This window comes from Emydura macquarii, unplaced genomic scaffold (assembly GCF_026122565.2).
Source record: "Emydura macquarii macquarii isolate MOO-44397 ecotype Brisbane River unplaced genomic scaffold, CSIRO-AGI_Emac_v2 contig_1477, whole genome shotgun sequence".
Lineage (NCBI taxonomy): Eukaryota > Metazoa > Chordata > Testudines > Chelidae > Emydura > Emydura macquarii.
This window is the reverse complement of record NW_027131614.1, coordinates 1216812-1244113: the sequence shown is the minus strand read 5'-3', so window position 1 is coordinate 1244113 and position 27302 is coordinate 1216812. Positions and strand designations below refer to the sequence as shown.

At 39.4% G+C, this 27302-nt stretch overlaps 1 protein-coding gene across 1 annotated transcript in view; it reads right to left on the bottom strand.

Moving 5' to 3' along the window:
- CNGB3 (cyclic nucleotide gated channel subunit beta 3) overlaps positions 1–27302 on the bottom strand; it is an 87284-nt gene that overhangs the window by 9624 nt on the left and 50358 nt on the right. The window contains exons 7-14 of the mRNA XM_067553513.1: positions 27102–27188; positions 25598–25662; positions 22989–23111; positions 12296–12437; positions 9478–9637; positions 8772–8869; positions 6750–6833; positions 3474–3592 (exon numbers count right to left, since the gene is read on the bottom strand). Coding sequence (XP_067409614.1) covers positions 3474–3592; positions 6750–6833; positions 8772–8869; positions 9478–9637; positions 12296–12437; positions 22989–23111; positions 25598–25662; positions 27102–27188 — 878 coding nt within the window. The remainder of the gene's footprint in view (positions 1–3473; positions 3593–6749; positions 6834–8771; positions 8870–9477; positions 9638–12295; positions 12438–22988; positions 23112–25597; positions 25663–27101; positions 27189–27302) is intronic.

The following is a 27302-nucleotide window of genomic DNA, read 5'->3' as shown; positions in this document are numbered from 1 at the left end:
ATATGAAACATTTAGATAATTTTTCATTGAAAATGTCAATGAAATGAATACATTACTGGAAAACTTTTTGATGTTGTCCAATCAGCATTTTCTGATGGAAAACTGTTCCACTGGACAATGTTTTCACCAGCTCTGCTGCTCACCCACTCCGTTACTGGTAGGCAATAAATGGGTGCGTGAGGAGATAACAAATTAAACTGTCATACTTATGCTAATAAACTCCTGAGCTATGCTCTCCGTTCTTGGAATAACCCCGGCTACTCAGAAGGAGTAACTGGTTGGCTGTGTAACAAGGCTCCCGCTATTGCAGGATCAGGTTTGATTTGCCTCTGCTATTGTTCTGAACAAGTGTTAGCCTGTATTGATTAGACTATCGTTAGGTTAGATTAGATTACCTTTTATTTTGTATTACAGTTTGTATTTACATTTAAATACATTATTCCTAATTTCTATTTAAAAGGGCTAGATTTATTGGAATGATTTTGTCTCATTATTTCACCTACCCTACAAATGTGTGTCTACTTACTTCTATGCTGCTCCCCTCCCCCTGAAGTAATCTGCAAGGCCACTGCTACTTTCTCCTCCTCTAAATCCCACATTGACTGCTTTCTCTGGTGACACCTATGAGAAATTAAACTGATGTCCTCAATTGCCCCTGTACTTGGCTGATATTTATATGTAGTTTAAAAAGTCATTGTATATTTATTCTTCTCCCCACACGTTTTAGATTAGAAGTTATTTGGGGAAGGGCCTGTTTTCCTATGTATGGAAAGCACCTAGCACATTGTGGATTTTAACACCATTATCATTAAGGGGGAAATTTTCAGAGACAAAGGACAATTATGTCCCCAAATCCTCTTGAAAGTCAATGAGAATGGGGTTGCCTATTTCCCATTTGTACCCCTGAAAATTTCTTCCAGCCATCCCCAAAAGTTACATTGCCAATGTAGTGAAATATTAAATTGAATACAGCTTCCAGGCTCTGCCCCTAGTTTCTTCATAAATAAAATGGACAGGAAAAGGACCGGCTAGAATATGAGACTTAAATTGGGCTCTGTGGTGCAGTTCAGCAAAAACAGGAACACATTTTAGGTCCTCACAATAAACCATAATGTTTGGTTTTCTTCAGGAACTATTTTTTCCAACCATTGAGAGATTTAAAAAAAAGAGTTCATATTTTTGTTCAAATTGCATATAATTAAACTGCAGGCATCTTCCATCCCATCCTATTAAAGAGTTTAACCAGAAGGGGAAGAGTTGGTATGTTTCTGTAAACAAGTCCTGAGGCAGAGATCACCAGGTGAGCCAGGCACTCAGATGCCATGGGGAGGAGTGTGTTGTCAGTAGCCTGGCAGACAGGTAGACACAATTGCTATGGAAGAACAGCGTTTCGGTCGATCAGATCCATTAAGGAATGTTTTTTTACTGTATAGCCCTCAGCGCTCCTTGAATGTATAAACTCATTATTTCTAACACGCTGCCGTAAGGATGATGACATTCCCCCGTGATGTGATGAGTGGGTCAGCCGTTTGCTTTCCTCCAAATTTAGGAACGTCTGCCAGCTGCTGAGCATTTCCTCCTCCTCAAGCCCACCCACTGCTTGCTGTTTATGTCCAGAGCACCTCATGCTTGAGTTAGTATTCCTCCATGGCTGGTATGCTGTCTCCAGGAGTACACTGGTGAGGATTTCATCTACCATAAAAGATCATTTCAGGAAGAGTACATACCTTGGTCATTGTGTGTGCCTCAAATGGAAACATCTACTTGCTCTAGACATATTTACTGGCTCAAAAGTTGGAAAAGCTCCCCAGATTAGCAGAAAAGTGTAACTGGCCCAATACCATCCCTGTTGTAACTCCATTGAGTTACAGCAGGGATAGATAGAACTAGAGCTTTCCTTAACTCTTAATGGTTATTTCTTGTACAAGAATGAATGAATGTTTATCTGGTGTCTGATTGGCTAATCCAAAAGCTGGTGGCAGGTGAGTGAAGATGCTTATTGCCCTATGACATTTTTAGATTTTTCCAGCTGAAGAAAAATTCCACAGTAGAAGCAAGTGTGATGTCAATTCCTGAATACACTTTTCTAGACTGTCTAGTTTTGTTTTTTTAGTGACCAAGAGTTACTGAAAAATGACAGCTTCCTATCTCTACATACACATTTATAATGCAGCATTTTGATTTTGGGCTTTACTCACGTTATATTTTCACAAAGAGCCAACTGAAAAATAGACATTCTTCTCTCAAAGAGGTAGTGTAGTTTTATTTTCCATTTATATAAAAAGGACCTTGTATCTACGGGAAACTTTCGATCAGGTGTTTGCTATTTGCAGATTTGAGCATTGGCAAGTGCTGTACTCACATCATTAAATAGACTGGCATGTTTCCACTACCACAAGGGGAGCTACAAGTAAAGGATAAATTTAAACTTGGCACAGAGCTGTTTACCAATTTTCAAAAGGCAGATTAAAGTTGCCAGCAAGAGGAATAACAGTAACCGGCTGGCAGCTGGAAGAAATCAAGATTCCAGTTTATCACATGCAGCAGCACCTGTATTCTGTATTACTTTTTCTTCATGCAGACCTCAACTGGAGGTGCACAGGTGCAAACCCAGTCGTTGGTGTGACCAGTGAGTAAGTGTGATGCAGAAGAGTTTATAGATTTTTGCATTGCAACTATTTAGAAAATATGGATATTGTACTTGGAACTTTAGAAGAATTCTTCCTTCTAAAAGGACCATTCAGAAAAATATTTTTTGATGTACTTTACACTTAAAGAGAGACATTCTATTAAATACTGCATACATTTTCAAACCTGAAAGCCTAAAGTTTGGCTTCTAAATCCACGTTTAAGTTTCTAAATAGTTTTCTATTGCAGCTTTATTTCCTAGTAAAAAGGATAATTGATTTTCAATATCTGCGTTCTAAACATGCCTAGGGACATTGTACAAACAATAAAACAAATGTGGTCACAGTAGGAGCTGGAGGATGTGTTAAACCATCTAAACCCTGGAGGAGAATTCCCTTAGTATATTCCTAAATACTTTATTCAGTGTAGTTTTAAAATGTTCATTACACATTAGCTACTGTACCACAGGCTCAGAGATCTCAACGCTAAGGAATTTTCCCCAGATGTTGAGATTAAATTTTCTTTTGTACACCTTCAACCACTTGGTAGATGTCTTCTCTGAGACTCTTCTAACCCATTGACTGTGAACATTTTTCATATTGTACATCACTCAGTAAGTCAGCCACTCTTTAGCGGGAGTTGCCCGCTTCCAACCCCAATGTCACACCTTCCCTGTGGCAATTATCATGCTTTGTAACATGAAAAAGTCAAATGAAGAAAAATACTTTTCATCAGATGTTGAAAGATGGCAACACTGATAGAATTATTTGTTGGTTGATTGTTGTTTGTTTGTTGTGTATTTGACCAGCTCTAAAAAACAGCATTGTAAACAGTTACTGGATTACCTGATCTCTCCAAATACTGCTCCTGCTCTCAGGGTAACCAGGACTTTTGTGCCATCAGGGCCTCCAAGAACTTGAACTTCTCCCTGTTTGATGATGTACATCTCTCTGCCAATCTCTCCCTGAATGCAGAAACATCACGTTTTAGCATGATGACAAACACTTTGAGTAGAATAGTCTGACAAATGCTTCTTAACAGACCCTGCTTGTCATGTGCATGCTCCCTACCGTTCTGGGGAATAAGAACTAGCGTGTGATCCCTTTACTCACAATGAATTAGACCTTACTCCACAGGCAGTCTCATTGATTTTTGAAGGCACTAGTTGTGGTGTAAGGTATTATGATTCTGGGGGCTGGCTAAACCTTGCTGACGCTGGTGGTATAACTGCTTACCCTTCATTAGGGATAAATGTAAGAAACAATAAAGATTCTTTATAGAATAGGTAGCTGAAACAAGAGGTACCATTGCCCAAGGATGACTCATCAATTTCTCTTTCTAATAGAAACAACTCACAAAATCCTTGGCTGACTGCTCAAGTCATAAGGGGTAATAGTTGTATTCAGCATGTGTAAGGATATCATGCCTAGCTCTGTGTAGATGAGGTAAGTAATTCCCATGGTGTATTAGTTATCACTAGCATGAACTAATTCTGATGGTATCAAATGTGGCTCAATAATACACTAGTTAATATATCTAAGAAGAACCATAACTTGTGCATTTAAAAGTACCTGCAGCATTTTAATTTTTTTCTAATGATCATTTACATAATTTAAAAGGAAAATCAAGAATAATTAACCAATCAAAGCTTCTGCTGTCTCTTGCATATTTACCAGTGAATTTGAGCCTTTGCTAGTTGCTTAATTAGCATCCCAATGAAGTAGATTTTACCTGGATACAAAGTATTGACGGTTCGTCTGTATGACAAAATCTAGCCTCACTGAAGTCCTCTAGTGGGCAAAAGCGTAGCATGATAGAATAATACTGAACACTTACATAATGTTTTACATGTTCAAAGGGCTTTACACACATTAACTTAATAATCCTCACAAGCTAGGTAAAGCTATAAGCTAGGTAAATAAACATCATTCTTATTTTACAGATGGGAAACTGCTGTAGAGAAGTTAAGTGACTCCAGTAAACCCACACAACAGCAGTCAGTGGCAGAGCCAGGACTGAAAATTCAGGGCTTGACTCCCAGTCATCATTGGCCATGTTATAGAGTAACACAAAAGCCTTGCTCTTTAGCTGTAAACCATTTACTAAACATCATGCTTGTGTAAAGCAATATATTGATTTCTAAGGTTTCATTACTGAGGAGGGCCACGTGAATCTAATGGCAGGATCAAGGCTTTAATCTGTTAGTATTATAGTAGCATCTAGAAACCTTAGCCATAGACCAGGACTCCCTTGTCTTAGGTGCTGTACAAACACACAACAAAAAGGTGGCTCCTGTGTAAAAATCGGGCAATGTAAGTAAAACTGCATAGATTTGATTGTATCTCTTTCCACCCATGTTACATAACTGGGTGTCTAAGGCCCCTGTCCTTCAGTGAGTGCCACATGGGCAGTTCTACTGACCTGATCCCCCAAAACTTATGCACATATTTAACTTTGGGCATTGTGAGTAGCCCCACTGAATCAATTGGATTGCACACAGTGCAGAGAGCTAATCATGACTAAATCTTTGCAAGATCCAGGCCTTAAATCATAAGCTCTTTGGGGCAAGGACTGTGTCTTCCTATGTGTTTATATAGAACCTGGCACAATGGGGCTGTAACCTATAGAACTAGCCTGCTTGCTTGCATTATATAGAGATATATATCTTTTCTTATAGATTTAAGTATGATTCTATGATTATAATAGAGTTATAAATTTATATATATTTTGCTGTAATACAAGGTACCTTACAGGACACATCCTGTTTGACAGCTATGTAATTATTATACACATATTCGGGAACTAGTGTTGAAAGTGTTGACATATAGCAAAAACAAGACATATATGGTCATATTTTTCCATAAATGAGTTAGCAGATAGCATACATATACTCGGGACCTTTGGCCTAGACAAGTGTTGAAAGTAATGATGTCAGGCCCAAACTAGTACAACACAAAACCCACAAAGATAAAGTCATGGAATCTTTGAAATGGGAAGTGAAAACGTTATGGATATCCTTAATATTCATGAACCTGCCAGCCTATAGAATATGGGTACCCCAATAATTTGGGGGTGGAAAATCCAAATATGGACTTAGAAGGAGGACCCATATTCTTGGGGTATATGAAGGGGAAGATCGTGCTATTTGGGGCGATCGTCATCTACTCCTGCTTGAAGTTTCTTTAGTTTGTGTTAAGATTTTCCTTCTTCATTTTATAGTTTTATTTGTAGTCTTAGTTTATAGTTCTTAGCTCTCTAGCAGTGCTTGCTCCACCTCGCTACTCAAAAGTTGAGGAAAAAAACCTCTCTCTCAACCAGGGCGTGAGTATATTAATCCAAAGCATATCATAGAAATATATATTATGAGTCTTTAAAATTAAGATTGTATTATCCATTATCCATTTGATTGTTCATTTTCTCTATATCAGTTATTTGTCTATCATTTTATGTTATCTTAATAAAATTTATAAAATTATACAAATTTGGTTATCACTAAGAACCTTCCTGTTGTACACCCCTGGGTCCCTATAGAATTCTTCTGGAGCCTGATTCAGGGACAAGAACCTTCTAATCCAAGCAATTGGCAAACCTATAACCCTATTAAATAACTAATACACTGAAAATCAGGCTACAAGGCCTGAGGCTTCCTGGAGGTACTCCTGCCATACAAATACTAAATAATTGTAACTGGTAAAACACATGCAACATTTTAATTTGAGCACTTGCAACATCTCAGGTTAAGATCTGTAGTCTGTTTGCATGTGCACACGTGCAAAAGTTTTGAATTTCTAACTTCTGTAACATGCTCTATCCATTTTAAATATTCAAACTTGATATGCGTCAATAGATAATTTATACAAAGCAGTTCCCCAGGCTACCAACATTTTGTATTTGACAATATAAGTAATAAAATCCATATTGTCTGGTTCCAGCTTGAAACCTGAGAGCCCATTATTATTACTCAGTATATCAATTATTTTTATGCTATGAAATTCACGCAGGATTAATTTTGTACAAAGTATACTCTTGACCTATAGCTGAGGTATAGCTGACCTACAGCTGAAATCTTGTTCTAGTTTGTTCAGTATTTTCACATTTGAAAAACAAATAGCCACACTCACCTTTTTGCAGACAAAATCACCAGGTAAATACACAATGGATTTCAGTCTTAGGAGCATGTCGTAAATCATCTGAGTATCACACCCCTGTTAAAAATAATTAGAATTTTGCTAAACTTGTGCAAGTACTTGAAATGATTAGCAGCAGGCTTATACTGGGGAAGCAAGAAACAGCATGCAGGTGTGTGTTGAGCCAATGCTTCATGCACTGAATGTGGACTTAAAGCATCATAAAGGTCAGTTTCTGAAGGTTAGAGAGAATGCTGGAGGAACAATCTAATTGGGTACCTGTAGGGCTCTTATGGTATTATCTGAGTACCTCAACCTCTGTCTTCTGTCTTGAAAGAAGAGTCTTCCTAACTGTGAGATGTCTGTGTATGTGACTCTCGTGCTGGTCTAATTAAATGCATTCAGTACTATAGTTACAGCTGTGGGCCAAATTTTCTGATGCATTACTGCTCAGGTGACCTAAAAAGGCTGTAATCAGGCCACAAATTCACAGCAGCAAATTCCCCTGCCAGGCTGTGCATCTGTGCCCCAACCTGGCATAAGGGGCAAGTTGGAACTCCTATGCCAATGCTCCATAGTGTTGGGTCCACTAAGGACTTACCTCAGTGGTGCAACTATCTGGCAGCAGCTTTAAGTGGCGTCAGGGCTGGCCTTGAGGATCTGTAACTGGCGGCTTGACACTTCCCCCGTCTCATGAACCAAGGAAAGCACAGAGGTAAGAGAGAACCCAGCCCTCTGTGTGTTGCATGGTCATGGCTTCTGGGACAAAAACCTTTCATAAAAAGTCATGATTCGTGTCATCTTGGTGAGGCTGCCACAAAGCAAGACTTACTTTTATGACCCCATCACCACAGTCCCTGAGCGTCTGACAGTCATTAGTTTATACATCCTCACAATGTCCCCATGCGTTAGGAACTTCTTAGCCCCATTTCACAGACAGAAATGTGAGGGCCGGTGTAGGTGAAGTGATTTGGCTGTGGTCACACATGAAATCTGTGGGTGAGCCAGGAATTGAACCCAGATCTCCTGTCTGACTTCCAGTCCCAGGACTGGCCTCCAAAGCCATCCCATTTCCCATGGCGCCAATATATTGTTGTTTTTAAACAAATGTGGCTCATATCTGATGCAATCGATTTTAAACTATGAGTAAAATGTTATTAAGCAGCTTTAAACAATGTTTATGGGTGAGGGGGGAGGAGGGAACGCTGAGTCAGATTTCCCCATTGGTATAAACCTGTGAGCTCTACTGTCTTCAATAGATACAGGAATGTTCTGACATTAGCTACAGAGATTTATACTAGCAAAGGATCTGGTCTGATCTGTTCAAACTATCTCATCATTTCCCATGCCAAATGAATTAGGATTAAAACTATTGTGTGTCATGACTTTTCCTTTTTATTTTTTAAGTAAAATGATGCTTTTGCACTTTTGCCTTGGCAAGGTATAACATTTCTTATTAATCCTATGGCAAAGACCCAAACTTAGCTATCATATATCACTTATGTCCCTAGGACAATATAACTGATTGTGAATAATCATTACACAGTCCTTTTGCATATAGTAATAAACAGTAATATCCAGGGTGTATCAGTTATTTACCTATACCTACAACAGGTAAGAACTGTGATCTCTCACATAACAGTGGGTAAGAGTCGGCAAATGATGCAGATCCTATGGAGGGTTATTTTTCCTGCTATAACCTCCTTCTGTGACATGCCAATTACACCACCATTTGCTACCTCTGAATCTGGCCTGTAATATCAGTGTAACTGCACTAAAGTAACAGCACAGTATTTTCATTTCACTCAATATTTTTTGTCTTCTGCTTTGAATGAAGAGACAGGCACTTGGTTCAATTCAAACATGAGCTTGCATTCACTTGGCAACCTCTGGCCCATATTTTGCCTTTAATATAAATAATGAAAAAAAGTTCCTAAACACTGAAATATGTGCAAAACTAGATTTTATAGCTCACAAGAACACCATGTTGCTCCATTCTCCTTTAAAACTACTTGCTTTGAATAAGTCAACTTTATTGACAATGGCAAAGTTCACATCAATTGCAATGGCTAGCTGCATTTTGGTTGGCATCTGCTCCAGTAACTCTGATTCATCTGCAAGAGAGAAAAAAAGACCCCAAAATTCCTAATTACAAAGTGGAAATGTGAAGGAAAAGGAGCCGCAGCAAAAGAATTAAATCAAAATGAACCTTTCCCTTGTGCAGAAGAATGACCTAATAGAGTTAACTGTACTGTACATGACCACTAACATATTCTTTCAGACTAACAAAGTGTGCAGTAAATTAAACCTCTTCTCCAGAACTCTAACCAGAACATATTATATGAAAGCCCCTTGATTATTTGTAGACTCCAGATCTTTTATTTATAGAAAAGATAATTCCAAAAATATAGCTACCATATTTAGACACTACACTTTTACTGTATGAATGTACACAATGTAGTAATTCAATCCAGTTTAGAAAACAAATCCACAGACTCCAGTGCTGATTTTTCTTTTAACAATATGTGGTTCTAAAGGCTCTACAAAACAGCGCATTGGTTTGTGTTTTTTGCAGCTAGTTAACTAGTGTCTCTTTCTCACCTACCCCCAGACCATTCAGAAGAGCTCAAACGAGACCCATGTATTCCTTGGATCCATATAGAACATTTATGCTGTTAGTCAATGTGTTAGCAGATATAGTATAGTTTAAGAGTTGTCTTACCCAGCATTCCTTGGGAGTCCCATGTGTATTCGTACCAGGTTCGAACACGATTCTGAACTACTTTTGGAATTGTATAAGTGTTCATGTAAGAGACTGTGTTATCCATGTTGGCACGGAAGTAATTCTGTCCTGCTGTAGCTGCTCCAATTACATCCCGCATCTGTAAATATCATTGGTTACTATAGAACACATTTCAGCGGTGATAGTCTGTTGAAATCCATTACCGTTAATATATATTAAAAAGCGAAGTGTTCGTGTTTGCAAAATGACTGATTACTTAAAAATTAAGTTGCATTAAATAGTTGTTTTCACCTATTTTTTTTAAGAGGGACGTTGACAACTTAGTGTAGTCCTGTTAGAAGCAGTTTCACATACTCTAGCTGCCAATGTTTGTGATTTGTATAATATTTTCAACATACTTTTCTTTTCTATGATGCTACTGAGTTAGAATGGAAAATACCATCAAATGCATAAATTAAACAAAACGTACCAGTTATAGAAAATGTGTTATTTCTAGATAAAATATTTTCAGATGGAAGCAAGATTTTTAAATTGAAGGTGTTCCTTTAAAATTCAATAATTAAGCCCCTCTTTGTTTGGCATGTAACAGCAAATCAAAACTGAAATGAAAAAATGTGTTAACACCAGTTGATGCCATTAGACTTAAGAGCTTGTCATTGTTTTCTTCGTTAGATATTTTTTAATCAACTTTGGCCTGAAAGTTAATCTTGAAGGTCTTAGTACAAGAACATACTTTTTAACATTTCTACAGAAATGTCACTTATCACTTTTTTTTTAATATTTGAAAGCACCCTGTTCTCCAAGTTCGGCTACATTTTTAGTAGAATGTTCAAATATCATTGTGCTGACCAATTACTAATACGATAGTGGGCTAAATTCTGCTCTCCTGCTGGTGGAAGTCTGGAGTAACTGTAATGGGCTCAATAGGAATTACTCTGGATTTACAGCCATGTAACAAAGCAGAACTTGTCAAGTAACTTTAAACCTCTTTGAAAACACAGAAATTATCCACTGACTGGATATTCATGTACTTTTTCAGGTGTCTATATTTAGGCCTTGATCCTTCATTTGACTCTGCACTGGTGGAGGGGTCCATCTGCAGAGTCAACTGAGGGACTGGGGCTTTAATAAAGGATCTAGATTAGATTGAAAAAAAAAATTAGACTTGCAAACTAGAAACTCAAAGGTATGGCTGTTTATCCAGAATTTCTTCAAGTTTATCTAATCATCAGGCTAGAAATCTTGTATAAAGAAGCAATCTGCTGATATTTCCAGTGTTTGCTGGGTTTGAATGCATTGCAAATACAGGCATAGTCTGTTCCATGATATTTTAGTATTTCTTTTTCCACTTCTTGTGTTACCAGGAAGTTAGAAGTTTACACCCGGTTATTTACTTGAGACTTACACACTTTTTTGACTTGATTTGCTGAACTTTTTCATACCTTCTGGCCAATAGAAATACAGTGGCTCCTGTGTTTGCCTTTTCATTTGAACTCCCCTAGGTACTGCAATCATGCAGGGATTGCTGCAGGAATCCAGTAGGACACAGTGCCTCACATAGGAACTGTAACGGTTGTTCTTCTGCAGCCAGGAAAGTTGTTTTCAAATCTTTGGATCCCAAATGTAACTCCAATAGTTAGTTTGGAAAAAGCTTTTGCTGGTGCCAATTACTTTGGAAATTTTGCAGATTTATTTTTTCAAAAGAGGATGCAAATAGATTGAATATAGGAACACTGATTTAATGTTAACCACGGGTTACATTTGCCAAATTTGCAGTTGTAACATATGGCAGACAGAAGATCCTCCTTTTCCACGAGTTCTTAGGAGTCACCTGAAACTTTGTAAAATCAGGGGAACATTAAGTAACCTGCAGATACATCTATATTGTGCAGTATTTTACCATTCATGTTTTTAAGTGATATCACTTTACTGCAATAGACTGCTCAGAGGGTGAAGGGGTAGGGAAAGGGGCAGTTTACCCAGGGTCCCTATTTGAGAGGGTCCCCAAACCTGACTGGCGGTGTGACCTGGAACATGGGGTCACAGCATCACTCTCAGTGTGAGCCTGTCTATCAGGTTGCAATGCCAGGAGTGGGGAGTCGGTCCCAGCCCCCCAGGATAGGAGCTGAGCCACTGCTGCGAATTGAGTGTTGTGTAATCTTGCTCTCCAACTCGCCTGTGCCCCCATGTCTCCCTTTAGTGGTCATTTTTGGAAAGGTGGGAGCACTCAGTTCCAAATTTTCTCTGGGCCCCCAAAACCTTCTGTGCATCCTTGATTGTAATTAACATCAAGTGCAATTCATGAAAGACTCATATGTAAATTATATTAATGCAATTAATGTCTGAACTTAAAACCAAAATCTGATATTAAAATTATGGTCTAGCAGTGCTGGGTGACCCAATAAAGCATACTGTCCCAAACCCAGAATGCACCAAGGCATTTCACATAAGCCAGTTGCATAAATTCATGAGTTCTGATGATGCAATCTGAGCCAAATGGACAGACCTCTGTGTAGAATTCCATCAGACAACTCCAACTGCAGGATTGGAGCAATGGCCTTGAAAATTGGGGTCTACTTGTAAATTACAAAGGGCCATACATGGAGCTACTAGCATAGATAAATACATCTGTAAGAAAAGTATATACAGGGGAGACTCAAAAGTGTCTCTGATCTTTTTTGATCTTCTACTTCAAAGTTTTTTGTATTATGTAGATGAATGAGACCATACAGAGTACACTGTCATTACACCAGTAATTTAAACAACTGGAAATCTAGTGATTAATTCATTTGCTTACCTGACCAATTAAGCTGGAGAACACAAAGACGCCCGTGAAAAAATTCAGAAGTTGAAAGACTATCTCAAAGAGGGTTTGTGGTTCTGTAAGGCCGCCAATGGTAATTAAAGTGCGCACTGCCCAGTAGTAACACCTCAGATACCTGAGGATATACACAGCAAAACTTTTATTGACTTCAAGAGGACTATTCACATATTTAAAGTTAGCTATGCTTGTCCAGGAAGCTCAGCACTTTCCAGGACCAAACACAGTGATGCTTTTCAGTTAAAAAACTCTCTAGCAGTTCCAATGAAGCACCAAATTAAGTGCATACAGGAAATACAGCAGCTGTTTACCAGTGCCCAGTAACTCTAGATGACAGTTTAGGACAATATCTAATTGAAACTGCCAGGGAGGATTTAGGTAGGCAGAATGCAGTTACTCTTGATGAATATATCCTGATGATGAGGGCAGTACTAAAAACCTTGCAAAATAGATTAAGGCCCGGTCTACACTAGCAGCAATTTGTTGGTATAACTATACTGGTAAACTCTATTCGCAAAGTGCTCCTCATGTGGACACAGTTTATACCAGCAGAACTGCGCTTCTGCTAGCACAGCTTATTTCAGCTTTCCTCTCTCTGAGTGAAATAAGCTGTACCGGTGTCACATTCTGGGGCGTAATCCAGACCAGTGCGGGGAGGGCTGTGTCACCACATGCTGCAACATTGGATGCCTCACAAACAACCAAAGAGTAGGCAGGTCACATTGGGTGTGTCTGTGTATAGCTGTAGCCTGCCAGCAACACTCCAGTCATGCTGTGGCTTCCACCAGCCTTTGTTACCACTTGAAGGGTCATCCCCAACACATTCCCAATCCTGAATTTTCCCCAAAACACATGCTCTGCATTATTCAGCCCTCTTCTGGACAGTTCAGATATTAAAGGCCCATTGCCCCTGTAAGGGGTCAATATTCAACTGTTTGCTACTTTAACTGGAGTTACACAAACAGGTCATTTTAAACACAACACGGGATTAGTTTTGATTAAAAAATAAAACAAGTGTATTTTAACTACAAAGCGATAGGTTTTTTAAGTGAGTACAAGTATAAGGCATTAAAGTCAGAAATGGCTACAAGTAAACTAAAGATAAAATACTTTCTAGTAGTTACAACTTAACAAACTAGTCTTGGTTCAAGCTAAAATCCTTACCACATGTTCCCTGCAACATTGCTGACCAAATTCTCAGGTCAGCATGCCCCTCCCCAAAGTCAAAGGACTAGTTCCTTTGTGTTATTATGTGAAAGAGAGAGGGAGAGAAAGAAAGCGAGAACCTGGGGTGTTTTTGCCCCTCACTTTTATAGTCCAGTTACCCTTTGAAATGAATTTTCCTTAGCGTTGACCCTAGATAAAGTTCCTTCCCTCTGTGTGGAGGGAGACAGAGAGTCTTGTGGTGAAAGAGGTTTATTTAACAAATGACAACATGGAACCTATCCTCCCTCCCCCCCACTTTGTTGCCAAAGAATGACCACTTGACATGATTTGCCAATCAACTTTGATGACACCTGGCTAGAGGTGTTATCTTGTCCTTTGTCTTTGAGGAACAGATTTACGGCCTCCCTGGACTAGTCTGCTAAACACATTTCAAGCCATAATTTCAGTTTATGTTCATAACTTTATATATAATGTTGCTACATACATTTGACCATGGTATTATTGACCCGTTAGTTATTAGTTTTCAAATAATATCTCACAAAGCATCTTTTGTACAAAGATTATTACAATAGTGTGCAGGGTGTGAATACAGGGGTGCATTTGGTCACAACCAGCGAAAGTTCAGTTTTGTTAGTATAACTTCATCTATGTGAGGGGCTTTTTGCCAGCACAGCTATGTCAGTGATAAATTGCACCGCATCACAGCCTGGCTGACATAGCTATGTCGACAAAAGTTTGTAGTATAGACCTGGCCTGAGATTAAAAATTAGCGAAGACATCAGTGTTAACTCCCTCTCTTTTGCCAAAAGTGCACTGGGATCTTTAAGAATCACAGAAGAACAGTAACTCTGTTTTAAATTACATTTGAAAGATGGCACTGCTAATAGCATTACGTTGTCCTAATACTAAAATGGGATTAATTAGTTTTTAAACAAGTTCATCATTTTAGTGAAAACGATAGTGTTCCTTCCTTTTATAAGCTAAGGTATTTTTTTAAAAGGTAATTGAGTCTTTAAAAATACTTTTTGTTCCTAGTAAATCCACAGAAAATTACTAATTTATATTTATAATGGGGCAGTCTGAATATCTGAACAATCAATTTTTAGCTTCTTTTCAGATTATTAGGGTTCTTCATTTTTCCTAGCTGTACAATAAACTCTTCAATTTTACATATAATTGCATTTTACAGACTTTAAAAATTGATTTATTAACATTGTATTAAATTAATATGCAGTACAATTAACTTGAGGTCTTGATCCTGAAAATAGATGCTCCGGTGCATAGAATGCTCCCAGTGCATTCTGGCTGTATTGAGTCCTTTCTGTCTGCATTGAGTCCTGAGACCCACTCATCTGTTTGCAGGATTAGGTCCTAAATTTGAATTTACTGATACCACATATATCCTAAGAAGAGTAATGCCATTAATACTCTGTATCGATGACAGTACAATTTGAGGTCTATGAAGCAGCAGTTTTGTATAAATACAGTGACACCTGCATTAAGGGCTACTTCCAAGAGGCACTTCCCTGTTTTAAACCACTTTAAATTATACCTAAAGTTTTCAGTATGCTTTTATTTGACCTTTTATTAAAGGCCAACCTGTGATAAGCAATTGATTTTTTGCTGATCTCTTGAGTGGTCATATTAGGCTTGCTTCACTATAATAAGATTTAGTCATTATCATTTTTACCACAATTATCCACTTACAGATTTTTACAGCTAGAATTGCCATTTTTTTTCCATTAATAATTCTGATACTGAAAATGCACAGCAGACCTGTTATCACTTGAAACTACTAACCCCTTTCCTTGCCCTACCCCAATATTGTAGGTATAACATGAATATCTAGATTAAACCCCTATATTGCTCACAAAGTTCCACATATTCACCCGTCCAGCATCCTTCCAGCAAAGTCTGCACAACTGGTAGCTCTGTTTCCCATGGTTCTGTGATGTATGTGAATGGTAAGGAAAGGTTATGTTTCTGTTTTGTAAGCATCACAGCTTTTAGGGTGAAAGGACACATCTGGAGCTCTGTAAGGAGTAGCTTAGTTAATGCCTAAAAAGATATCCAGTATTCACTGGATATAACTGAGGATGCTGTGCTGGTCCTAAGCTACAGCCTTAAGAAGTTAAGAGTAATAAAGGAAATAGTGCTACATCTAGGCAAGTGGCCTTGGAAATTCAGAATGAGTAAGACGTGGCATTGGCTGTAGCCCCAATGACTTCAGCATGATAGAGATTGTAACCCTGGTTCTGGGCTATGTCTCTGAGGATATCTGGAAAACAGATGATATAATGTGAGAGCTAGACAGCAGCCTGACGAACTTCATGGGTTGGTCTAATACTGTGTATGTATGTTTTAAAAAACATCTGTGCATCACTGATGATCTATTTAGTGCACTGAGTACAGTACTTCTGTGGTCTTAGTTCACATGGATACTTTTTCCAGCATGAGTTGTGCTGCTCACTATCTCTGTCACACACACAGGTTTTATATTTTCCCCATGTATTGGGTTTATTGTTATTGCTTTAATATGAACAGAGAATTCAGAAATGTAAGGTCACTCTGCCAAGAAAAAATAAAAAGTTAAAAAAAAAAAAAAAGAAATTGTAAAAAACAAAGATCCAGAAAAGAGAGATTCTAAATGCCATGCTATTAGCAGTTCTGCTTCCTACTAACTAATGTATCTGGAAATCATCACTGCTTGCCATACAGCAAACTGGATAGCTGAAATATTACTGTTAAAACAAAGTAGGGTTGAGAGTGGGATTTTCCCTTTATATAATATAGACAGTATGTTTAGCCCTCAGGCAACCAAACCATGAGATTTTTCCCTAGAATAAGGAATATACATAAAAACATTCATAAAGAGTGCAAGCAATATAGATGTCTGATAACTCTATGCCAATGGGAATATTTCTCTGTCATAAAAATTCATTTCAGAATACAGCAAACTGTTTGCATGGCTTTGGTTAAAATAGTCAAAGCTTTGATGTGTATGAAGAAAGACATAAATTGCAAATGGTCTGCAAGTTTTAAACTGGTGTTTGTCCATCAATTTCATTCAAGAAGACATAGGTCTTGTATATTAGAGTCTTCCAAAAATACAACCCAGACAGAGCAAGGATAGTAAAGTAGTGGGGCTATGAGATCTGGCCTTCTAATGTCTCCAGTCCTGAAGCTTCTTTTCCTTAAATTGCTTGTCTGTTAACCAATAGCTTGCTGATCTCAGCCACTAAACAGGTGTGATATATAAATTTAAATAAAAAGGGAAAAAGCTACAACCCCATAATGGCCAAATTCTCAAACTGAAGGACAAAGCTGGACTAGCCAGAGGTTATGGACAAAGCTGAATCTGTACCTGGTAGTAGACCTTGGAAAAAAAATCCCTCCAGGATCCTGGATATAAGCGTTGCAATAATGCAAAAGGACTGTCCTACTACAAACAGCTCTGAGGGCAACATCCACAAGGAGAAAAAAACTGCTCACATTTGACTTAATAGGCTGAAAAACCTAAGCTGGGAGCAAACAACACTTTAACTCTGGGGTTCTCAAACTGGGGGTTGCTGACAGCCTGAGCCCCCATTAACTTAAATTTAAATTAAATTAAAACCTCCCATTTTTAAATTAGAAGGGGGATCGCACTCAGAGGCTTGCTCTGTGGAAGGTAATGCAAAACGTTTGAGAACCACTGCTTTAATTAATCTAATTGCAAATGCTAACATAGCCCATCCACAAACTGTTGTTCAACGACACAAATATTTGTTCATTGTCATGGTTCAGCCCAGACTGAGCCCAAGCCTGAACCAGGACCAGGACCCAACGTTTGTGTCCTGAAACAAATATTTGTGGCTACTGGACAATCACATTTACAGTTACATTAGCCCGTTAACTTGAGTTAGCGCTCTGCTATCTCAGGCTACAGCATGACAACCCTCCCCCAGCTAGTGAAGCCAACCCTGTTGTGATGATTGCGAATAGCACAGTCAGACAGACAATGCTCATCACCACAGCTTTTGATTTGATAACCTGTTCTGTGGCTGTTTTGTGGACCCTGTCGTGTGAGTACATGGGGAAATTTTGATTGACACCCAGTCAGTGGCTGTGAGCAAGGACTTTGATGTCTTTGGGGAGAGGTTAACGGAGACACTGCAAAGTATTACAAGTTGGAGAAACATATAGCTGGCTGGGATTTGAAAAGGGAGCTCTTTTGACTGTTTTGCTGGTGGTTTGAATGTGGTGCTACATCTGTGAGTTGACATTGCTTTTATTGTTTAATATGCCTGCTCAGAAATGTACATATCAATTAACTGTTTCTATCCCAACAAAAAAATAACCAACTCCAGGAGGGCTGACTTTATTTGATCACTTAGAAGCTTGCCCATAAGCGATCGAGTTTTATGTACGTATCAGGAAGTATACATAAAACATTCAGGCCATTAAATTAGTGCTAACTCATTTACTTTGGGTCAGTGTAATGTGAGACTACTAAAAATTGTGCTGTGTCCAGTATTAGCTGAAATGCTGAGTGGTATCTTTTTAAGTAGCTGCAACGCCTTGTTTGCCTTATCTTGACTGCATTTTAATCAGTCTGTTATCACTCTGTAGGTCTGAGACCACTGAAATTTTTTCCTTCTTAAAATACTGGCAAGTCTGATTGGTACATGAAAGGAAATATATGCATTCCTGGGCTCAGAGCCTAATAACACATGCTGTGAGGCTGACTGTTTTTCTATTTATTTTCTAGGTTGCTCTTGATTTCTGCTTTCTAAGGAAGCAAATGTTCCAAGAACTGTCTAACAGGTTTAAATTCACAGTAAATCTACAATAATAACGGATGTTCATACAATGCCTTTGATCAAAAGCGCTCTAAATAGTCAACAATCATATAATAACATGATGGGCCCAATCCTGTAAGTTGCTGATTGCTTGTCAGCCCCCTGCAAGAGGCATACTCACCCATTTGCAGGACACCTATTTGCAGGAAACCCTCAGCACTTTGCAAGACTAGGTTACATAAAGACCCCTAAGTGCTACTATAATATAAGAGTGAGATAAGAATAAGAAAAATAATTTCACTTAACAATAACATGCAGCCACATAGATATAGCCTGATTTTCAAAATGCAGAGCACTTAGCAGGACCCATAGAAGTAAGGAGGAAGGAAATCCTTTTTCAAAAGCATTTATAAAGAGGGAAAAGTCCCTTAGATTAATGAGACACACAAATACATTCTAATAGATTTGTGGTTTTATTTCAGCATATCTGTCATGCACTGAACCTAACAATTTATTATAAACACAGGGCCAAATTCTGCCTCCAGGCAGGCTTGACTTCAGTAGGGATTGCATTTGCCACACAGTGCTAGACTGTAATCATGTATGATGAAGCTGTCACAGTTTCAGGGTTACTGCATCATTGAGCCACCCTCTTGGTGTCCTTGAGAGCACCCGCTTAAGGTTTCAGGCTTCCTAGCCATCATCTCTCTTGGGTATCTCTTTCCATCTAGAGTGGGGGTTTAAACTTGTAGTCCCCCGGCACATCACTGTAACTTCCCAGCAGGTCTGACTGGAGTCCAGTACCTGTGGTTCAATTTTTCTCCAGGGGCTACTGCTGTGTACCCCAGTTACCAATGAGCTGTCATAAAGCAAAGTACATTTATTCTTAGTGCAAAAGCATCACAGAGGAAACATTTAAAAAAAAATCCAAAAGGATTTAAACACTCATTAAATGCACCAGTAATTGCCCATCTTCTACACGTGGAGTCTGCTAGGCCAAAGTCTTTCCAACCCTTCTGAAAGGGTTGGATCTGCATTAGGATAAAAGATCCTATTCATTTGCAGAATTGAAAGGAAGACTCTGAGTCTGTTTAAACTCAGCCTTTTCTATCAGAAGTCTTGCTTTGCCCCCCAGCCTCCTGAAAACAGGAAAAACCAGTCCCTCCCCCTGTGCCCCAGGAAGTCAAGCTTTAAAGGCTGTGTATCTGCATAGCCAGCCTTAGGATCTTTGCATGATACATCCCCTAGTGATTCCAGGAACACAAAAATGTACATCATCAGAGAAGGCAGGTGGGATGGAGAGAAAGTGTATGTCATAACCCTATCCCAAAGTGCTTAGGACCCATCTGTCCATTCTTATAGCTTCCCACGGATTAGTGTGAGCCAGGCTGTCCTGGAACTGAGGAGATAAGGTTTATACATTCATTACTGGTATGCTGCTCTAAGTATGAAAATCAAATAGACTGTCTGTCCAAAGGTGGAGGAGGATGATTTAGTTGACTAAAACTAGACACAGAAGACCTTCTCTGTGATGTATGTTCTTTTCCAGGGAAGACCTGCTGCCCAGCAGGATAGAATGCTGACAGAAGTGTCATTGGGAGCAATATTGCTGGTGTTGCTGCTGACCCTCTCAAATTAGGTCTTTTTGAGGCCTGGGTGTAAAACCCTACAGATCATAAAGTAATACAGGAGTCCTCAAAGAATGCCACATCTCATCAGTTTTCTCAGAAAACAAAACCCGTCCATCAAATAGTAAGTCCTTTATGGTCTGTTGAACCTCAGGAGTTATGTCAGAGTTCTCTAACCACGAGGGCCTCATCATCATCACAGCTGATGCCATAAGTCTGGACAAAGCATCTGCCACATCCAGAACTGACTGTAGATGTTTTGGCCACTAGACGGCCCTCTGCAATAAACACCTTTGTCCCTACTGTGGGAGCAGTACTCATTCCGGTACTGACAGTGATCCTCAGGTGGTCTCAAAAACCTCTGAGAGTGGTATCATGAAGGCAAAGGAGAGGGAGATATTTCCACACTCTATCATAAAGATCCTTCTAAATAATTTGGTGGAAAATGGAGGAGCCAGTCCAGATGGAGCTAACAAACTGCCTGCATCATCCACATTCCAACATGCCGGTCACATTGGCATCGACAGTGGAACAGTTGAGAGCATCTTATTCACATAAGGTACTGAGATGAAGTTGGTACCAGACACACAGCTGTAGATTGCACTGAAATTGTCATTGGTACTGAAGATAGCATTTGTGCTGGCAGTCTCTTTAGTATTGAATTGGAAGCTGACTGAAACCCAGGGCCCTGGATATGAAGTAGGGTAAGCGATAGTGCCCACACTGATAAGTCAGTCACCAGTGCTGAGGGTGCCAACAGCACTGAAGGCAAGACCACCATAGTTGCATGCTCTTGAATGAATGGCATGTCAGGAACAGACAGGCCCAGCAAGTCCGTTGCTGCCTGATACATTGGCAGTGTGGAGATTTTTGGTGCTGACATCACTGTCATCAGTACCAGACTCAACGGACAGCCCTGGGGCAGTACTGGAGTTGATGGTATGGAGTCTAATTGATCAGGCATTGGTACTGGCAATCAGGTTGATAACCTGGCTCTTTCCCACTTGCTGAAAGACTCACATGCCAGTCCACATTCCTGCTAGATGGAGAGAAGGAGGACTCTCTGTGGATTCTGGAGCAGTCCCAGGTTCGTTTTGTGGGTTCTTTTCTTCAGGGAACCAGAGGAAAGGGAATGATCCTTCTTCCTCCTGGGTGAAGAATCCAAGTCCACATGTGGAACCTTAGGAGTTCTCTGAGGGGCCTGATGATGTGTGGCGGTCACGAGCTGAATTGGGCCTCATGGCCTGCTCCATAAGGTGCTTCCTCAAATGCAAGTCCCTTGCCACCTGCAATCTGTTCTTAAAGGACTTGCAAATAGAGCACCTTTCCTTAATGTGCTCTTCCCCAAGGCACAATAAACACTGAGCGTGGGGGGATCACTAGTAGGTATAGCAACCCCACACAATAGAAAACATTTGAAACCCAGAGAAGGCATTACCCCAGGCTCAACTCTAATACCGATACTACAGTAACCTAACACTTAAGTTACTACTAAACTAACTATGTACAGGAAAAAACCCAGAGAAACATTATGATAATGAATGGGACGTGAACACCACACTGAATGCTCTGATTCAAGCAGCAGGCAGTGAGAAGAAACTGAGGCGGGTTAGGACAGTGCCACCGTTATATAGCCATGGAGGGGCTACTAGGGCCAGAGGGTGCAAGCGTTGCCCTGTGATGGGTACTGCTAAGCACAGTTCTCTGACTTCGATGTGCTAGGCACGTGCACACCTGAGTGGAATAAATGTCTGCAACCACTCAAAGAAGAACTCGTTGGTCTTTTAAACAAGAATGGAAAATATTTCTGTGCACTAAAAATCTGAAGACCTTCTGCTTTTGTCTTCTTATCCGTTCCAGAAGAAACTTTAAAGTTTTAAAGGACAGGGTAAATTCTCTACCAATAAAAGACTCAGAATGAGGCAGGAGCTGCCTGTCTAAGCCCTCTTAAAGATGAGGCAAGTAAACCAAGAATGACACTGACTTAAACATCTATACTTGAAATTCACTTTTAATCATTCTTGTCTGAGTCCTGGCAATCCAATGCCCTGATTTCATCAATAATTACACGTTTAACTTTAATTTTATGAGTGGGCCTATTTTTTTTTTAAGAAATAACCTAATTACTATTAAAAATCAGTGATTAATACTACTACTTTCCATAGGATCTTCCATCCCCAAATATACCTACTCCAGTTTCTGCAGCATCTGGGTTTCTTTTGCAGATCTCCATCAAAATGTTGATCACTGCTAAACTTTGCATTGCTCATTAAATCTGACAAAATCACAAGCTAAAGCATCATGCTTGCACATTATTAAAGGTAATGGCTACAGCTGGCTAAAGACTTACTTACATTGCCAGTTACATGTTCTTTTTCCAAGTATGTAATTAATAGACAAATTTAGGTCTCTGTGGCTTTAAATTGATCACCGTCCTTGAAAGAAATGTATCTATACCTACAATATGTGCTGTATAACTTTGCTATTTTTCCTTCTTTCTTTCCTTCATCTTAATTAACAGCTATTACTTGGCACCAGTTCCACAGTTGCTGTGAGCAGCCGTTGGCAGAGTATGCCAATACCTACTCCTTCCCACTGGAGAGTTTTCTTTACCACACATTAAAGCATGACCTTCATTGAAAATGACAGAAACCCTGTGGGACCTCTTTCAGACCAATAACCATGGAGTCGAGAGAGGGTAAAATGTTGTATTGAATTACATGATGCTACCTTGTGGTATAGTCTGTCCCAATTCTACTCCCCTGATCCTTTCAAATGATTGTTCCTTTATCCCTGTAGCACTTCCCATGTGCATACCTAATAGTAAGTTTAATTTATGACCCTCATTGCTTTCTAAATGTTTAATTAAATTTGTGGTTAGAGCTGACTCATAAACCCATAAAAATGGAAAGTGGTAAAGTAATTATTCACTGCACCTGCCCTCCAAATAATTAGCACCATTCATTATCAATAATCAGCAGTAATGGTGCTAAAAGTTAGCTAGCCAAGCAGTTATACAAATAAGGGCATACCCTGCAAGCAAAGCTGAGGGGAAAGATTAAAAAAAAAATCTTTTGTAAAAGAAGGACTTACATATTTCCTTTGCCATTATACACCCATCTGGTGCTGCCAATTCCTTCAAAGTCTGAGGCCCAGTAATAAATACATGCATTAATGTGCAAGATAAACAGCAGGTATCCAGTCGTTCGAATGACTCTGTAAAAGGACAACGTATTTCAAATCATAGCTGATATAATTCCTGGAAAACAACTTGTTTTTATTTTCCCTTTAATATGGAACTGCCTGATTTTGATCAATAGCCGTATTTTTGCCAACTATTACTTGCCACAGTACAGCACCTTGACTAGTATTTGCCAGCTGTTTTTCCACTGTGTCATCTCCTGTCTGTCCCTTCCTCCAAAGGCCAAATGAATCACCTTCATAGTAGAGTTGATGCAGGGTCACTTCTAAATTATGTTTCTCTTAGGACTTCATAAACCATTGGTTTAACTGGCTATAAATGTTTATAAGAAGGTGAAACTGTATTAATGGGATTGTAGGGTATGAATCAATGTATTTGCTAGACTCCTCCGAAGACAGGCTCAGGGCTGGAGCAGTAGGTGTTTCAGGTCAGAAATTATGTGTGTTGACAGCAGCACGAGGAAGATTGCAAAATGCCTATTCCTGCTAGTCCTTGGCAAAGCCAGTACTTTTGGTTCCTAAATCTCCTGAGCACATAATTCACCCAGTTTTTAAAAAAGCAAAATATGCTGCCCTCACTCAGCATACAATACAATTTTAATTGGAATATGGTCTTTTATATAATCCTTGAGCAAAGAGGGTAATTTAGTTTAGTGGCTACATCAGAAGATGTAGGTTCTAATTCTAGCTCTCACACTCACTATGTGACCCTGGGCAAGTCTATTTACTTTCTCGGTGCCTCAATTTCTCTATCTGCAAAATGGGGATAATATTTATCCTACCTCTCACACAGGATGACTTATGAAGGATGGGGAGTAGGGAAAGACAAGGTCTGTGAAATTGGCAACAGTAATTTCTTAAAAGGTTTCAAGTAAAGAAGGTCATTTTAAATTGGATTTTGAAAGGCATTGGAGTCATGCACACTGATCAAGTTCAATGAATGGGCCTAAGAATCTTAATTTCAAATGGCATTTAGATACCATGATGAAAAGCACCTAAGAAATACTTAAGATTAAGATAAAAACAAGATGAAGTTCGAAAACATCAACCTCTGCTTTACTTAGCAGATATTAGATTGTATTACATAGATAATATTATCACTTCCTTTGGAATGCAACTTCTGTGTCTAAATCTCATAAAATATCTGTTTTGCAATGCAAGAATCCCAAGCCTATCATTTAAATGTAGTTGTCTGAAATACAACAAGGTGGCTTGGAAGGGATTCTTGCTCCCGCTGCAGCAACATACAAGAACATACAAGAACCATATAAGCCCTGGAGCTGAATTTTCCAGGTGCTGGCATTACATACAGCAACCTACGCTGCTCTCCAGCCACCCTCCACAAGACTTGGTATAAGGCAAATGCCATTGCACGACTGGGGGCGAGGGGCTGGGCCTCATATAAGTTGGGGGAGGATTATGGGCATTATTAGCAAAAGTGTTGCCCATAGAGTAGTGATGTTACTTAGGGTAGCTGCCTGAGTTATGCCGGGAGCTGTTTTGGTTCCTAGAGCAGCCTGTAATAAGGAAGGCACAAAAGTCACGTAAAGTCACCCAGGCTTTCACTCTCCAAAGTCTGTGCTGCATTGACGCCTACCCCCTGTTTAGCTAAGACAGTGAAAGGGGAAGATTCTGTACGTACCAAATGAAAGGTGAGAGCAGTGCATAAAGAAAAACATTCAGACAGCCTTGATATCATGACTACTGCTATGTGCCAGCAAACTGTCACAGAGAAGAGACTCTCACTTCAGCCATAAGCAAAGGAAGTCTCCTGTGATTATCCCATTAAGGAAACCTTTTTGATTCTTCAGATTTTGTCTGGTGTGGTGACATGGGCTCTGATCCTATAAACCCTATAGGAGAGTAACTTTACTCACATGTATAGTCAAACTGAACTGAATGGGATTATTCAAGTGAATAAAATTACCCATGTACGTAAGTGTTTGTAGGATCATGGCCTATAATGAAGAGAGACCATTAAAAAATAACTGAGAGGAGTTGTTTGAGGTTTATCATACTCAACACTGTGCTTTACTGACAACCGGGGAGACTGAATGCAACTCCCACAACCTCAAAGGCTTTCTCTGGGCAAGTGGAAAAAAGGGTAATGGCTCCTTTAAGGATCCCCACACCCTTGGGATTGGGAAAGGGGTGTCCAGCAGTGGAGAAAAGGCATCATCTGAACCAGTGGGTGGGTCAGAGGGGCTTAAGTAAGCCATTAACCTCTGCACACCTTGGGGAGGGTATCTTGTCTCTCCAGCCTGAGCCCCCTTTCATGACTGGATTAACAACTCCTCTCCGCACTCATTCAGTCCTACTCTGATCCCGGGGCCGGGGAGGGGGAAATGAGTTTTTTGGTCTGTTGTAGTCATTGCATTAGTTGCCTTTTTTTGGACTGGGAAGATTCATGCCAGGCATCTTGTCTTTCTTCCTGCACGCCCAAGACAGCGACTGAAATTCTGTGCCAACCTTTGCATACTGTAAGTCTACTGTTCACATACCTGTAGATGTATGCTTTATCCAGGATAGCTTCCAACCGGTCATTGAACTCAAAGAAGGTCATATGCTAGACGGAAACCAAATGAAAATAATCCAACCATGGGCCTTATAGCATATGTTTTTCTAATGGGACTGACATTCGCTCACATACTTATTTTGAAAAGAATGTATTTTTCACTTGTCTGACATTCCTTAAACATTTAGTGTAAAGATGAACTGCAAAGCTAGGATGAAAACTGGACTCAGCATAGATTTTGGTGGTGTTTGTCCCTATTAACTATGTTATAGATGACCTCTTGCCATCAGGGGAGTCATTTCCGTAATATTAGTGGGCAGGGGCAAAGTTGTATCAGCACATAGAACATAGGATATAATAAATCTCATAGAAAGCTGGGGGAAGGCAAAAAGTGGAGCATACAGACCTATGAAAAGTCTGGGGGTGGGGGCAAACCAATGTCTGGGAGGGACAACTGCCCCCCTTGTCCCATAGCAAATGATGCCTCTGCTTGCCATTTACTGTGATGACATGACAATTGATGATGATGATGATGACGATGAATGACTTTTTACTCACCGTTAACGTAAGTTTGTGTATCAAATACTCTTTCAGAAAGGGCTTTGCCACGGAAACAGATGCCATTCCCATTGTGCTGTGCTTAGATACTGCGGTGATAAGTGCTTTGTACTTGTGACAAAAAGAGAGATCTTGACATTGACTAATTCAGCAGGGAGTTTTCAAGGGCAGGAATAGTAAAATGCAAGGGCCAATTGGTGGCATTTAGCTACTAGCCTGAGTTGGGAAGTTGAGGGAGTACGTGGTGCTCCACTGCCATATTGGGAGCTCAGGAAGGGATTGTGCTGATATAGGGGGGCTGTGCAGGCTGTACCTTCCCATGATACAGCTGACTTGCTCTGCAAGAGATGTAGAGATGGGGCAGAGTTATAATCTCTCTCTTCCCCAACCTCTCTGTGCTCCACCAGGCACTGTACATTTCTTGCAGTTGATTAGAAAAATATGCTTATTTTTATGATATGGACAGTGTAAGATATCTGTTGTCCTTAATTATTCACTCCTTCGCTTTGACATAATTGAATTTTGTAAGTGATGTGATAGGTGAGTAATAAGTACATTTTTCTCACTTAGCTATCTTAACTAGTTTTTTAAATGATTTTTTTCTTGCAAACTAAATAGGTTATTTAAAACTATTTCAATTTAAATTAATAGAATCCAACCAGTCTAGATCACAGAAATACTGTGTACAACTGAAAAAGTAAATATAAGTAAAAGCAGCTGAAAAATAACCAGAACCATTATTCCTTTTGTTAAAACAACATATTTTACTTATTTATTTGGTAGTTTGAGTCTGTAGCTTAGACTCTTAGCAAGAGGAAGCATTTACAAAATCAGACATAAAAGATTCCCAAATATTTTTACTAAATCTTCAATAGGTTTTAAACTCTTCATATTTTGCAGTGGACAAATCATAATAAATCCTCTGGTCTTACCTTTAATATCTTGTTTGCTCTAAACACTGGGTTAAACCCAAAGACGAAGCATAAAACATCAAATGGTATTACTGATGCCAGATCAAGCTGTTGAAGAGCACAGTTCAGTTAAGACTTAACAATGACTATAACTTGTTTACATTCTGTAGTGAACATGACTAGATTTAATAATCATTGCACATGAAAGATGAACAGTTAACA